The sequence below is a fragment of the Musca domestica genome, unplaced genomic scaffold, assembly GCF_030504385.1.
Source record: "Musca domestica strain aabys unplaced genomic scaffold, Musca_domestica.polishedcontigs.V.1.1 44, whole genome shotgun sequence".
NCBI lineage: Eukaryota > Metazoa > Arthropoda > Insecta > Diptera > Muscidae > Musca > Musca domestica.
The window spans coordinates 5,368,610-5,383,506 of record NW_026712334.1 but is presented as its reverse complement, the minus strand read 5'-3'; the positions used below and the strand labels follow the sequence as shown (position 1 = coordinate 5,383,506).

The following is a 14,897-nucleotide window of genomic DNA, read 5'->3' as shown; positions in this document are numbered from 1 at the left end:
ATGCAACAACAAATTTGTTTATGTTGTCTTCCCTAAAAGTACCTTTTTATAATATTTCAAATAATTTAAGAGCAAGTTAAGAGTGAAACCAGTAAAAAAATTAAAAGAAAATGAAGGAAGGAGGTTAGAATGGAGTGCAGCTTTAAGAATTAAGTTAGCCTCAACATCTAAGATTCCCAAAGCACATTACGGGAAGTAGTGCAAGAATTCGACTCTTGTCATTTGCAGTTTCGGAAAACTTTCGGTTTAAACCAGTAAAATATAGTCATTATAAGTTTCTTGGTTAAAAAAATATCGCAATACTACAATTAATACTTATTTTACTCTTATTTGTTTTACAATAAAAACTTTTATTGCGACGTTCGTTTACGACGAGAGGCACACAAAATAAAATGTAAACAAACACCTCGTTTCTGATTGGATGAAACAAATTTGCCGCAACCTTTAAATGTCATGGCGAATCTGTGTTTTTCGCCTTAGATGCCAATTTTGACATTTGAGGGGACCACAAAAGTTGCTTTGTTGTAGCAATTCGCCGATGTGGTTACCTGTTAGATCTACCTTGTACTCAAAGTTTTGAAACTCGAACTCGACTATGGACTTGGGTGAAAACCGAGTACTCGACTATTCATAGTCGATTTCAAATTCTTGTTCAACTAATGTGTCCTGGGCCTCAATTCGTGTTTAAAGTTTTTACTATGATAACCGATTTTCCCTTTATGATATCGAAAAAAATTGCAAAACTAGGAGATTCTTGCAGGTTTTGGAACGGCACTTGAATCATTGTGGTTGAGTTGTGCTTCTAAAGCGCGCCCACTTCTGTCGTGCTATTTTGTTGCAGAACAGAGCGAATGCTCGCGTGGGAAACCAAAATTACAGTCGCCCCCAACGAAACGAATATAAAGGTCAAAAAGGTATACTTGATAAAAAAATAAACAGAAAGCAAAATCCCTAAAGGACCTCTGTTGTTTACGAATGACTCATGAGGAAAACTGAACACATTCCCTAAAAGAGCGCGCAACTAGCTACAAATTAAATTTGAACCATTGTTGAAGATGAAAATAATGTAAACCACCTTACACACCATTGAACAAAATGGTGCAGGCACTTGGACTGGGCGGGAGTTGCAGGGAAAATGCATGGTACAATTAAATCAAGGTAACCTCATTTCAAATTACAATACCCAATTTAATGACAAAGAAAACAGGTTCCCATTTGTGTATGTACAATGAATTTGAAAATAAACATTTTGACAATAAGATGTCGTCAAACGTATAATTTTAAAAAAATTACATACGTGATTGCATGAGGTTACCTTCTCTGTTCTACCATGGGAAAATGCTTTGCAAGGAAATCCTTTCAGCTGTTTAACTATTTAACTGGAACATACCATGGCTCAATAAGAAAGGTTTCTCAACTTCAAAGAAATTAGAAAACTGCAACTCTGTGCTGCAGTCTAATAGTGTCAAATAGACTTTTAAATATGCAACAGTTGGTTTTGTTTATTTTCATTTTTTTTAACCAAATTCTTGTATTAGGAAAAACCCTCGAAAAAAGAATGGAACCCGCGAAAAAAAGAATTCCACAGGATTGAAGGACAATACAGATTTATTCCAAAATCCTACAATGAATGTCCCATGGTACAATAAGGAGGTAGAACAGCTTCGTGAAACTACAGAAATACAGCCCTGAGGCTATGCCTGCTTTCTGTCAGATTCATTCAAAATTATACACAACAAGTTGTTTGGCCACTTAAAAATGATTCGACATTTTTATTTTTTATTTCATTATTTTTTAAATAAGTTTTCTAGTGGCGATTTCTTGTTCTATGAAAATTTGTAATGAAAAATATTTTCTTTTTAACATTTTTCATTTGACATAAAAGTTTTCATTTTACACTTTCATATAACAAGAAATGAAGCGTTGGTCCATCATTTTTCTGCGTTAAGTAGTTCTCTCAGAGAGAATTTCAGTGAAAAGCTGATGAACAGATGGCGGTACAATAAAAAAGTAATATTTTGCGCAACATTCTACTCTATTTCCGTACTGTGATGGCAAAATTAATAAGGTAAAGTCATGCAATCATATGTTTACATTTTTTCAGCATTTTTGAAAACATCTCATAGTTAAAATTTATATTTATAAATCCATTGTATATTCATGAATCAGAGATGGGAACCTGTTTTCTATGCAGTGAAATTTGACAAGGTAAATTTCAGAAAATGCAGAGATGGGAATGCTTATTGAAAATGACTTTACATTCTTAATTTTGGCATGACAGTACGGCAATAGAGTAGAATGTTGCGCAAAATATAACTTTTTTTATTGTACCGCCATCTGTTCATCAGCTTTTCACTCCTTTTATAAATAAGAAATATAAGACCAATGGCAACCCTTGCATCAAATCCTCATACCATATTGGCACTTTCTCTTTACCGTTATTCGTTGACATTTTAGTCCTGTTTCCTTTGCAAAAGTCACGACATCAAACGGTGGTTGGTGCCCCGAAAATATTTGTGTAAAAAAATTGTATATTTCTTTTGTAAAAATTACACAAATGTATATTAATTAAAATCTTAAAGGAATAGTGAAAAACAGAAAATTGTATTCTACAGAACGTTTGAGAAGCTGCAAATACGGAAGAAATTGAAATAAATCAGAAATCCATTTTTTTCAAAGAGAAGCAAAAAAATACATTTTTATATAATCCATCAACGATTTGAAAGGAGGAAGGAAACAAGCAAAGCAAGAAGAAGAGAACGAGAGAAAGCAAAATAGAAATAAAAAGGAAAATGTCCTAAAACTTGTCGTGGGTGTTTGTTGGTATATATGTGTGTGTGTGAGTTAATGTGAGCGTATTCCTTAAAAGTAAACTGCGTGTGTTCGGATCGAAACGGCAAGAAAATAAAGCTTTTCTGTGCCAAACTTGCAAACAAATTAAAAAGTTACCAAATTCAAAATAGTTTAATTTAAAGCATAATCGAAAATTATGAGTGATTCACGTGTAAGTGGCAAACGCACCGCCTCATCTGTCATATCTTCAAAGATGGACAGCGGAAACCGCAGTCGCAGTGGCAGCAGCACAAATCTAAAGGATTCATCCAAATCCAAAACATCATCGCAACAAGATGCTGATAAGGAATCGGCTGTTACAGAGAATTCGAAACTAATTGAAACCACCACAAATGAGGTAAGTTTTGAAATTGTAATCGAAATTATATAACACAGTTCGGGTTGCATGAAATTTTGCCATATTCGCATTAAGTAATGGGAAGACAAAGTCATCATTGTCATCATCATCACCATTGTCGTGACAAGAAACCACCCCCCATCCCACCCTCCATAACATTACTACCATTTACTCATCCATGAGTTTAAATTTATTTTCGTTTGTGCATAAAACGAGGGGTGGCATGAGTTACGGGAAATTGCAGTCAAACATTTTACGCTCTGCCTTACGAGAGACTCGCGAATGATAGAGTGGAAAGTAAGTGAAATTAAACATCCTACTCTGCGAGCACTTCCGTTTGCGTGTATGTTTCACTCGCAATTAAAAACGAGCAAATCTAAGCTTTGGTCAAAACATATACTCCGATTTTATATGTATGTATATTATATGGAATGACCCTAAAAATCCAACTATGTTTTTTTTGGTTTTCCCCAATTTCAGACGCAATAACTAGTACAAGGTTTCACTTGTCCTATTTCATTGGAAATTAAAGTATTGTTTTCTTTTTACTTTTTAGTGTATTGATAACAATTGACATTTAAAATTTTTAGAATGCAACCAATTTTAAAAGTTGTTCAGATCGGATGTTTTCACATTCCCAAATGTAGAGAGGGTTTCTAACAAAATGTATGTATTGTTAAGCAGTTCGGCAGCAATGCGATTTCAAATGAAAATAGGATACGTTTAGATTACAAATCGTACAATACATTAAGACAATAATTCACAAACGACCCCTCTGTATACAGTTCTCACTCTACTTTGCTCACAGCTTTACTTTACCTCTTTACTAATAATAATAAAAATCATAACAAAAATTGACGTTCTACTTCATTGTACAACAACACTTAAAACAAAAATTCAATAAATCTTTTTTTGCAAATGTGAGTGTTTTTGTATTTACTTAATAATTAAAACAATGTATTAAAAATATGCAGCTTAGTCACTTGACATTGTTTCCTCCACCATCTCACATTTCACAGAAGTTGGTTCAACTTTTATACCCATCATACTCCTCCACATATGTATAGTATATTAAATTCGTCATTCCGTTCGTAACTCATCGAAATAATAATTTTAGATGTAACAAATTATATCGCCGTAAAATTCTAATACGATCTGTTGTAATCACGCTAGAGTCAAAACGAATAATAGGAAGCTAAAATTTTGCACTGATCAGTATTTTGCCCGCAGGCAGGTTAAGTTCAAAGAGGGGTACCCATATAAGGGTACAGCCCGATATTCGGTGTTTTGATGATTGTAGACAATTTTTTTAATGAAATTGTCTGAAAATCCAAAACAGGAGTTCCTTCTGAGTTCTTTACCGCCTGGAAGAGTATTGTCTATGTAGCTCCATGATATCGTATTTCTCCCATATAACAGGATTTCTCATATAGCCAAATATCATTATGGAATCATGCCATTCCAGCCATAAATTTGGCTGTTCTTTTTATAGGAATTTTGGAAACAAGCAAACAATCTACAATGTGGTTTTCAAAACTCAATCCTTATTCATGGAGTTTTTCATCCATCATTTTTCGAATTTCTCAGGCATTACACTTTCCAGATATGTAAATCAGTAATCGTGAAATGTACTTTTTCCGCAAAATATGATTTTACATCAGTTTCATGTTTTGGTAAGACCATGCCTACTTGAGCAAAACTCTTCGGGATAAAGTAAGTTCTAGTTATTAATTGTACTTTTCGTTGACTTCCTGTAGATCAACATTGTGAACATATACCATATAATTTCCAACTTCAAAAAGTTGTACTTTTAAATTTGCGATTGAAAAGATTATTGTTTTTCTTTAGGCGCATCCATGGTAGAAGAATACAGATATGTCAAAATTTTTTAACTGTTTTTTTTTTTTGCAAAAATAAGTATTATTTTATATGTTTTCTTATACGACGCCAATCTAAGCTTGTTACGATATGCATTTTCCAAAAATTTTAAAGAATTTGAATATTTTTTCTTTCAAAAATTTCAATTTTAAAATTGATTTGTGAGTTCATTGTTCCAGCAGCTGGGTCCATGGTACTACCTAAATTCTACTACCATGGGCGCATCAGTTTATTTGCATTTATAAATAAATTATTTATAAATAAATCAACAAATGTAAATATCAATGTCAGTAGATTCGACAACGTTGGCGTAATATTTATCTGTGGTGGCAGAGATAAACAAAATCGTTCAATGATTTTCGGCTACATTCGTCGTTTGTGGCAGTCAAAATGCTAAGTTTGGTATTTATGATTTATTGATTTTAAATTGAATAGCTTTGAAGTTGTTATTACTAAACTTTTATTTCTTTATCTGTTAAATACTTGACAATCATATTTTTCTATAGAGTAAAAAGAAATTACCATAAAATTTTGTAATTACCGGCAAACTGTATGAAATTAAAGTAGATTTTATGTTTTCCATTTCCAATTATTATTTATCATACCTCGTAAATGACCGTTCTGCTTGTTCTTTCATTTCTTCTGCTCAACCATTAATGAATTCATACTTCCCATGACCTCTCTCTCTCTGTTTCTCTCTCACACACTCACAACAACATACCATAGTTACTTTCATTCATGCAAGCAAGTTCATGTAAGCACTTGTTATCATCATCGGTATCAACCCCATCAGTCCTATCAGTATTTTACTGTCACATTGGTATTTTCTAATATCAATGTTTTCCTTTTGTTGTCCTATGCTATCCTTTACGAAATGATTTCATTTCGCATTACCACCACCCCCTTGGCCAGTCTTCCACCCGTTTCACACATTAAACAGTCGGAATTGCAAAGCATCTTCATCTGATTGACGTAACATTTGTTTTTGTTTTCTTTGCTCCCCCTTTTGTATTGGCGGTTTTTATTCTTGTTCTTCTTTCGTTGTCCATTATTACTTTGCCTATTCGCATCGGAAAAGGAAATAAAAAGACATACACAGATGTATTAACAATGATGGTATGACATATTTTTGTGAATTCTCTATTTCTATATGCCGATCGCTTCTTCTCTTGCACATCTGATTTTTGTTGGCTTAACCATTAAAAGTCACATGAATCTTTGTCGACCATCATTGTTTTCATTGGAATGTGGGTCATGGTTACATTTGAATAATGGCGGGTTTAAGAGGAAAGAAAGATTAAATTGGATCGAAAGCAATTATTCGGATGCAAAAGTGTATGTGTGTTTCATATGTTAATTATGCTCACTCTGTTAAGAACATAATTTAGCATTATCCATTTTCATGATTGAATTCTACAGGTCCAAAAAAGAGTAGCAGGTTAAATGGAAATGTTTGAAAATAAAAAGCTCGTAATACCCTCCACTAATGTCGCAACCAAAAATGTTATTAGTAGAGTCTTACTCTGTTAAATATACTTTTAAAATATGCAAAAATTAGTTTTTCAATTGGAAAATATAACACAAAAGAAGAAGTTATTACTCAAAATTGAATTCAAGACAGGTGGGCGTCAAAGATATGAATTTTGTTATTACTAAATTTGAAATAATTTGAAATTGTTTTCTCTATTATTGCATTGATGTGAAAATTTGAATTTTAACTACAAATTTTATTAATTACTTTATTTCAATCAGTTTACATCAGCTTATGTATAGAATACTCTACATTTAATCTGTTATCATTTGTTTTTATACCCTACACCACAAGGTGGTCAGGGTATTATGTCTTTGTGCATTTGTTTGTAACAGGCAAAAGGAAACGAGTCTATTGGTCTATAGTTCCTTTTGATGATCTGCATAGAATCACATTCTGAGTCGATTTATGCCGTCCGTCCGTCTGTCTGTCCATGTATTTTTGTAAACAAAGTACAGTTCGCATTTATTGCCCAATCCAGATGAAATTTTGCACAAATCATTTTTGGCCCAAGGACGAACCCTATTGAAATTGGAGATAATCGGTAAAAATTTAGATAAATCTTCGTCCGATTTGCCTTTTATTGTGCACCAAACGTGTAATATCAGCCCGAATAGTATGGAATTTTGCACATACAACCAAATTAGGCCTGAAAATAAGTGTGCCAAATTTGATCGAAATCGGTTCAGATATAGCTATAGCTCCCATATATATTTTTCATCCGATTTGTTATTTTTGTCCTCCGCAGCCGTAACAAGCACTGCCCAAATATGATGGAATTTTGAACTCAAATTTGGTGAATATCGATTCAGCTATAGCTCCCATATATATTGTTCATCCGATTTGTTATATTTGTTACCCAGAACCGTAATATGCACTCCGTAACAACGATATTCAGGGAAATATATGAAATACAGCTCAGAAATATCTTTGCCAAATTTTATCGAGATCGGTTCAGATTTGGATATAGCTCCCATATATATCTTTATCCGATTTCAAATTAATTGAGCACCAAATGGGCAAATTAAGTCCGAATTTAAAAGATACAAATGCTTCGGTATATTTAGTCCTTTGAACTTAAAATTATAATTATAATCATAGCGTGTATAATTGAATTCTCCCATAAAAACTTTTAATTGTTACGTGGAGCTCTACTAAATTAGCAAAGTGATGTAGGGTATCATAAAGTCGGGCCCGCCCGCCTTAAAGGCTTTCTTTCCTGGTTTCCAATTGTTGTTGTTGTATTTTCTTTCCCATAATTTTTTTTTTATGTGTCAGTCTTAGATTAATTCTTATTGTCATTAATCGCTCTCTCCCTCTCTCACTTACTCGTATTTATAATTAATGTTACCTTTGTTTTTGTTTTGGATTGAGATTCTCTAAACTTTCATGTACAGAAGAGGAACTATAAATACAAGTGAACTATAAAACCAGTGGAAATCCTAAGACGTATAGCAGAACCTGAAACTTAAACTGACATAAAAAACCTAAGCATAATAATCAAGCAATCAACTGGATCATCGAAGTAAGAAGAATACTAAAGGATATATGTAGAGTATTCGGATATATGTAGAGCAAAACACTGTACAACCCATGTTCTAGACCATGCCTGTCCCATGGTAGCAAGCTTTCGCAACGATAGAATCTTTCGGGTTAGAGTTGATGTCAAACTGTATGATCAACGACTGGTAAAATCGCTTCTGGGACCGGTCTTGTACAACATGTTTGTTAGAGACATTTCTGGACCGACTAAAGGAAAATTACTGCTAATGTACGCTGATGACATTTTGTTGGCGCTATGAGGACGCTTCGGAATCAATACACTCCAAAACTACTTCAACAAATGGGGACTTAACATCAACGTTGGAAACTGCGTATGTGCGATTTAGCAAGGGCTTTCGGAGATACTTTCTACTACCAAGGTTAGTGACCAACTAAGTGGAACTTCTTGTAGGATGAAATATCAGACAGATTTAACTTCGGCCGTCACGTGGACTATATGCTATCAAAGCACAAAAATATTAATTACGCCGACCAGAGTCTATTCCGGACTGTCGATGGATTCTAAATTGCTATCTACAAGTAAGTTATTCTGCTTATAATAACCTATTCCTTTGCTGCTTGGGCTGATATATCTTCGGCTTAAATTGAAAGGGAAAAGGAAAGAAGGATTTTGAATAAGGGAAAGAAGGATTTTGAGAAGGATTTTGTTTGAAATAAGGCCAATCATTGATGGAAATGGAATGTACAGACCCGCATCAGGAACATCTCTAACTCCATAAAATGTAGCCGGATAGACTCCTTCATGACGGGGAATGCGCTTAACTTCTACGAAAGATGACAAGTAGTGGATAATAGCATAGTGGAACAATTCCTGGACTACCAAGAGGAGCTCCCCAAAATACAAAAAAAGGAAGCGTCTGTCACCCGCAGATCTACTAAAATTACTCAATAATAATATAATTGCATATAGTTAAGTGTAAGTAGCACTAAGGTAGATTTAAATTTTTAATTTGGTTTTGTATTAGTCTCCTTTTAATCTTGTAAGGCATATTTATATTAACGTTGTGAAATCACTAAAATATTCTTTACTATTGTAGTTTCCTATACTGTAAGCACTACGGCGAAGGATGATGTTTATTTATTATTCTATTGTATACTGTAGCAAATAAGTATATAATGTACTAGCTGGCCCGGTCCGCGTTGCCGGCCCGTAATTTTAGTCTTTAATGCTTATTATATCCCCCACCTTGGAAAGGAGGGTATATTAACTTTTTCATTCCGTTTGTAACATCCCTATATGTTCGTCATAGACTCCGTCTGTATGTCTGTTTATTTAAATTACGATACAGCCCACATTATTTGACGTAGAGCTTTAAAATTTAGCAGAACAATTTGTACTGTGTATTGGATGGTTGGTATTGAAAATGGTCCACGTTTTGGTATAGTCCCCATATGACGGTACCTCTCGAAATTCGTTATTTTGACGATTTTTGTCACATTTCTCATCGGATTTGTCCGCGTTGCCGGCCCGTAGTTTTAGTCTTTAATGCAAATTTAGCATAGCATAATATTTCACAAATCTAGCTCATAAAGGTGAACAAATTTTAATATAAATATTGATTCGACTAAATAGAAATAAATAACTATGGAAGGAGGGCAAAATAATTTCTGAATAGTCAAAGTTAATTACGCTTTTACACCCATTACCATAGCACCTCAAATTGCGCATTAGAGTCCCCAAAAAGTCTATGTTCTTGTTCATAGTAAAATTCAATGACGATTAAACAATACCCGCGTTGTTGTCCGCCAATCGGTAAACATCACTATAGATCGGCGGGCCTGGGGACTATATGGGGACTGTACGAAAATATTTACGTATGTTGACATTTTTCTGTAAGACGGTTCTCTACTCACAAAGTAGCCTAAATACAGCAAATAATGGCCAAATCAGATGAAAAACGTGGCCAAGACCACGGTCACAGCTGAAATCAGGGATACATTTATATAAGGGTTATACCAAAACGTGGCCCAACCAATATTCTCTTTGGGGTTACAAATTCAATAGAAAACAAAATTTTCTTTTCTGACCACCAATTAGATGTGAAAGTGGACTTGGAGATACTTTATTTAAATAAATTCCTGTGTGGCAATTATATGTATGATGGTTCCCTACCCCAGGGTAGCATAAATACAATTTTTAGCCAAATCAATTAATGAATATGGTCAAGACCAAAATGGGCCCTACTCTGAAAATTTCAAACTTTATGCGAAGAGGTTTTCTACCTCCTTAGAAACAAATATGCCAAATAATGTCCAAAATATTAAAAAAGTGACCAAGACACCAAAAAACTTAAATCATACGATGGTTATATAAACATGAAATCGGGTTGTACCCTTATCCGTGAGTTATGATCGATATCATGACCTGCAAAAGCGATTAAAGGTATCTCGAATGTTTGGGAAGAATTTCTGCAAGGATAGAAATTCTTTTCTTACTAAGAGTCCCATTCGCTCTACTATTTTCCACCCTTTATATTTGGTATTTTTCTGATTGTACATTGGACGGATTATTGTGACAGGAAAGAAGTAGTTCCACGTTTTGAAATGAGCCCCATTAGGGTTTTTCGGTAATTTTCGTTTGTTCAAATGTGTTCGCATCTTCCAGCTGAACCACGATGTCGGCCCTGGAGTTGAAAGGTAGATGTCAGTTAACATCGTATTTCCCACTTAATTAATTTTTTGGTGAAAATTTGTATATAGTGAAAAACTATTCTTTATTTTGTTCACAAAAAGTTTACTGAATTCAATTAGATAATACAAATTGAAAAAAAAAATGACAAAAGAAGAATAACACATTGAAAAAATCTTCAACTTGTTCGCTGATTTTGTACAGAAAATGTTTAAAGATCCTTATATAGTTTGTCAATAGAGTGTACTTCTATTTTAAAATTCGATTCCATTAAATTATTTCGACATCATCTATTCCGTTTCGCCACCACATAATTCGGTACTACACTTCCATGTAACTCGCCATCAATTTCATTTCTCAAGAAATCAAGTCAATTAAATAAATTGGTATTAATATTTGAATTCAAAAAAAAAAAAAAAAAAAACACTACAAATGTACATTAGAAAAAAGTAAGTCAAAATGGAAAAAAATTATGCAAAATAAAACATTACTATTGTACATTTCAAAAGTCAAAATGAAAATGTTAATATAACACATTTTTACGCGATTTTTTTGGATATTATCCTTTTCGGAGAGGAGACAATTCCGAATTTGTATGAATCGTTAAAATTAGTCCAGCGGTTCTTAAGTTATAAGCGTAGTAACTAACACAACTTTCTTTTATATATATAGATTTTAAAGTCCTTATAAAAATATAACCTATATATATATAATTTTTGTTTTTCTTGCAGCCCTACAAAGAAACAACGCCATGTTCACTGTCACACGATGCGCCAAACGATTTCCACATTGGTGTACACTTTTTTACAAGTTTTCATCGGATTTGCGTGGTCACAGCTCTCTTGCCATTAGCAACGTTATTTACGTGTTTCGTTACAGCCTATGTCTTCCAATATGATGACGTACATGAGACACATTGTCGCGTAAGTTTGATACGATTTTGCCAAATATATTGTAGTTATAATCCCTCTATTGATTCCAGGTTTATAATATTGTACCCTCAATAAGTGCAATTACCGGTGTTAGCCCACAACGTTATTTTTGGCGTTTTAGCATTGCCCTACATCTGGGTCCACGTATACCCATAGCATTCATCTACAAGAACTATTATCGCAGCATGTTGGCCAAACTGCAAAAGGAGCGACCCGAAAAGGTGGGCAATCTGGGGGCATTGGTTACACTGATATTGGTATTGAATTGTATTGAGATAGCCTCGTTGGGTGGCGTTACATATGTGTCAAATCGGGAAAATTATCGTGAGTTGTAGTTTTTTGTTTTTTTTCATTTGATGTTGATTTAATATTTTTTCTCATCCAGCTGTGCATGAACGCATTTTCATAACATTTATGGTATGCTCATTGTGCCATATGTTGGCCACCATTAAATTGAATGGCGCCATCCATGAAGACCACACTGAACTGTCACAAAAGCAGCGGGACTCAATCAAATGGAAGAAAATTCTCTTTGCAATGTCGATTCTAAGCACCATTGGCCTATTGATATTCTTTGCCAAACATCGTTTCTATTGTCATGTTTTGGGTAAGTTGACGAAGGTTGGTGGAGGGACAGATGTGGGAATCCTTTGGAGAGGATGCCACCAAATTGCCCATCTTTTCGATAAGGGTCCAACATATTTAAGCTTATATCCATGTATTTGTTGAGAAATAGCATGCGTTTGCAGAAATAATAATTTGTAATAAAAATCCCCGGAGAAATATACTTAGATCAAAACCAAGAAAGTCCTTAAAAATACTCTTGGAAAAAACATGTACGAAATCGTCAACTGGCCAAGTCAGGGGTCATATTCTTGCATTCTATCTGTATGTTTATTTTAGACTGACAAAAATGAAAATGTTGGCCTCTTAAAATTCATTTGAATCGAATTTTTTTCTATATCGAATTTGCTACAGGTCGGCAGTCAAAACTTTATATTATCCCTTCCTATTAAAATATTTTCTGTCTACTTTTCTCCCCTCTCCCACAGCCTTCAGTTGGTTTGCCTTCTTTGAATATCTGATTGCCATTGCCAATATGTTCTTCCACTTTACAATTATTTGGGATTTCTCGTCGTTAAATATGTTGATCATCGATGCGCCCAGAGCCAAATTGGAGGAGTTGTTCCGCAAGCCGCAAGCATTGAAAATGGATTAAATTCGATAAGTGATTCAGCAAAATTTCAGAGACACAAATGCAAATATCCACACAAAAGAAATCCAGTCTTCAAAAAAGTATAATCCATCAATAATCATGATGGGTTTGGATGGAGGATATTCCGAGTTGGGAGTACCTTGGCAAAATAAAGAACAACAAATGTTACAAAATAATGTTCAATATGGAAAAACAAAGAAAAAAAAAAAAATAATTCAACAGAAAAATATATACCTAAAACAAGAACAACAAAAACCAACGCACTTAGTTTATAAATTATATATTTATTATTATTATTATGAATTCCTTTTTGGCTATAAAGAGGCAAAACAGGAAATTACAAAAATTTATATTTTAAGATTCAAAGAAAAAAAAATTATATTTATTATTTTTCGAAATATTCCATTGTATCAAGTTTAGTTTTTATTTGGGAAAAAAGCGCTTCCAGTTTTGTTAGGTTTTTGCTGATAACCAATCAGGTTTGTGGGGTCAGAGTTCATTGCAACAATTCAGGACTTCCCTAGACATAATCAACCCACATAAGAAAGCCGGGTAGTGTGGGTATTGATTCTTCCAAAACTCGATTGTATGAATGATTCCATTTTTTTTAACATTTTTTTTTGAAATCAACTCTGACTTATCAATCTTGATTCTTTATACACCATTTTTTCATTTTAATTTTCAAGAAATATCCTCCTCTATTGATGACTAATAAGTTCCTTTTTAAACTCGAACACACACATTGAAACAACAGCAATAAAGCAAATAGATTTTTAATTACAGTATTACATTATAAATTATGATAATCATTAACTTAGAAAAATTGTAGATTTTCAAATAAGTTTTCCATTCATTGATTATAAATTTAAGGTCTGAAAATGGTTATTTGCCTTCATTATGTATTTTAATTGCAAAGCCATTTCAAATAAATGATTTATGTTTTATTTAATAAAAAAAGAAAATGAAAACAAAAATAACACTGAAGAAATATATTATTTTAGAAAATAAGTAAATGAATTAAATTGTACCACCTTACTTTACTAACTGCTATGCATTTCTTTTCGGGCACTTTTCCTAGAAAAAGCAATTAAGGTTTTCTTATAGCACAACGACGCCAATGGACCACAAACGGGAGGGAATAGAAAAAATATTGAACATAAGGTATGTCTTTTTTAGTTTCCAGTAAGATTTATGAGGTAAATTCCATTTGTTTTACGTATTTGAATTATCAAGACCCGTAAAAAATTCAACATTTTCCTTGTCCGGATCAGGCAAATAAGTTTAAAAGCGCAATTTTATATGAAATCCTTCATTTCGAATTTCTCGTACTTCTACATAGCAAAAAATCTCATTGCCGAATAATAGGTACTTAATACATTTTGTGAAAACTAACTATTTACAAAACAGCATCATAAACCCATTATTTTACTACCAACTAAACCAAGAGCCAAACTAACTATCAAATGTCTGTCTTCGGTAATGTTGCAGACAAAAATACGAGTAATATTTTCGGAAATATGGCTAAAAACTTTCTATAAAGGAGATTGTAGCCAGTTAAAATATTCTACAAAATAATTTGTCATAATTCTACTATAGGCCCTAAAAAAGTCATGGGCCCAAATATCAATAAATAATGTATATGAATCTAAATATATAAAAAATGAATACCCTCCATTGTTTGGAAGGCATTAGAAATTTTCAAAAAAATAAAATTCGTTTAAAAATTTATTAAAATCTTAAAAATGCCGAATATAGACGTTTTATTGGAGTCTACACGAAGACGTGGACCTGCATATGCAACTTTTGCCATAAGCTATTATAACATTCAAATACGAAACTTGAAAAAAAGTCCAGTGAATAATGTAGCTTAAATCATCAAAACACCGAATATAGGGAGGTGCCGTTATATCAGAGCTACACGAAGACATGGAGCTGTATAGACAGGGCTGTAGTACCTA

General features: G+C 33.3%; 1 protein-coding gene across 1 annotated transcript; it reads left to right on the top strand.

The window, feature by feature from the left end:
* Positions 1 to 2,442: 2,442 nt before the first annotated feature.
* On the top strand, positions 2,443 to 14,112 carry LOC101900149 (post-GPI attachment to proteins factor 2-like). The gene is made up of 5 exons (XM_005183119.4): positions 2,443 to 3,190; positions 11,523 to 11,714; positions 11,774 to 12,047; positions 12,109 to 12,330; positions 12,776 to 14,112. The coding sequence occupies exons 1-5, from the start codon at positions 2,990 to 2,992 to the stop codon at positions 12,940 to 12,942; spliced, it is 1,056 nt and encodes a 351-aa protein (XP_005183176.2). The 5' UTR covers positions 2,443 to 2,989; the 3' UTR covers positions 12,943 to 14,112.
* Positions 14,113 to 14,897: the final 785 nt, after the last annotated feature.

Excerpts from the sequence above, each read along its gene's own strand:
- LOC101900149 (XM_005183119.4), top strand. The coding sequence starts at position 2,990 with ATGAGTGATTCACGTGTAAGTGGCAAACGCACCGCCTCATCTGTCATA. Across the intron at positions 11,715-11,773 it reads TACATGAGACACATTGTCGC|GTTTATAATATTGTACCCTC; the intron begins GTAAGTTTGATA and ends TATTGATTCCAG. Across the intron at positions 12,048-12,108 it reads GTCAAATCGGGAAAATTATC|CTGTGCATGAACGCATTTTC; the intron begins GTGAGTTGTAGT and ends TTTCTCATCCAG.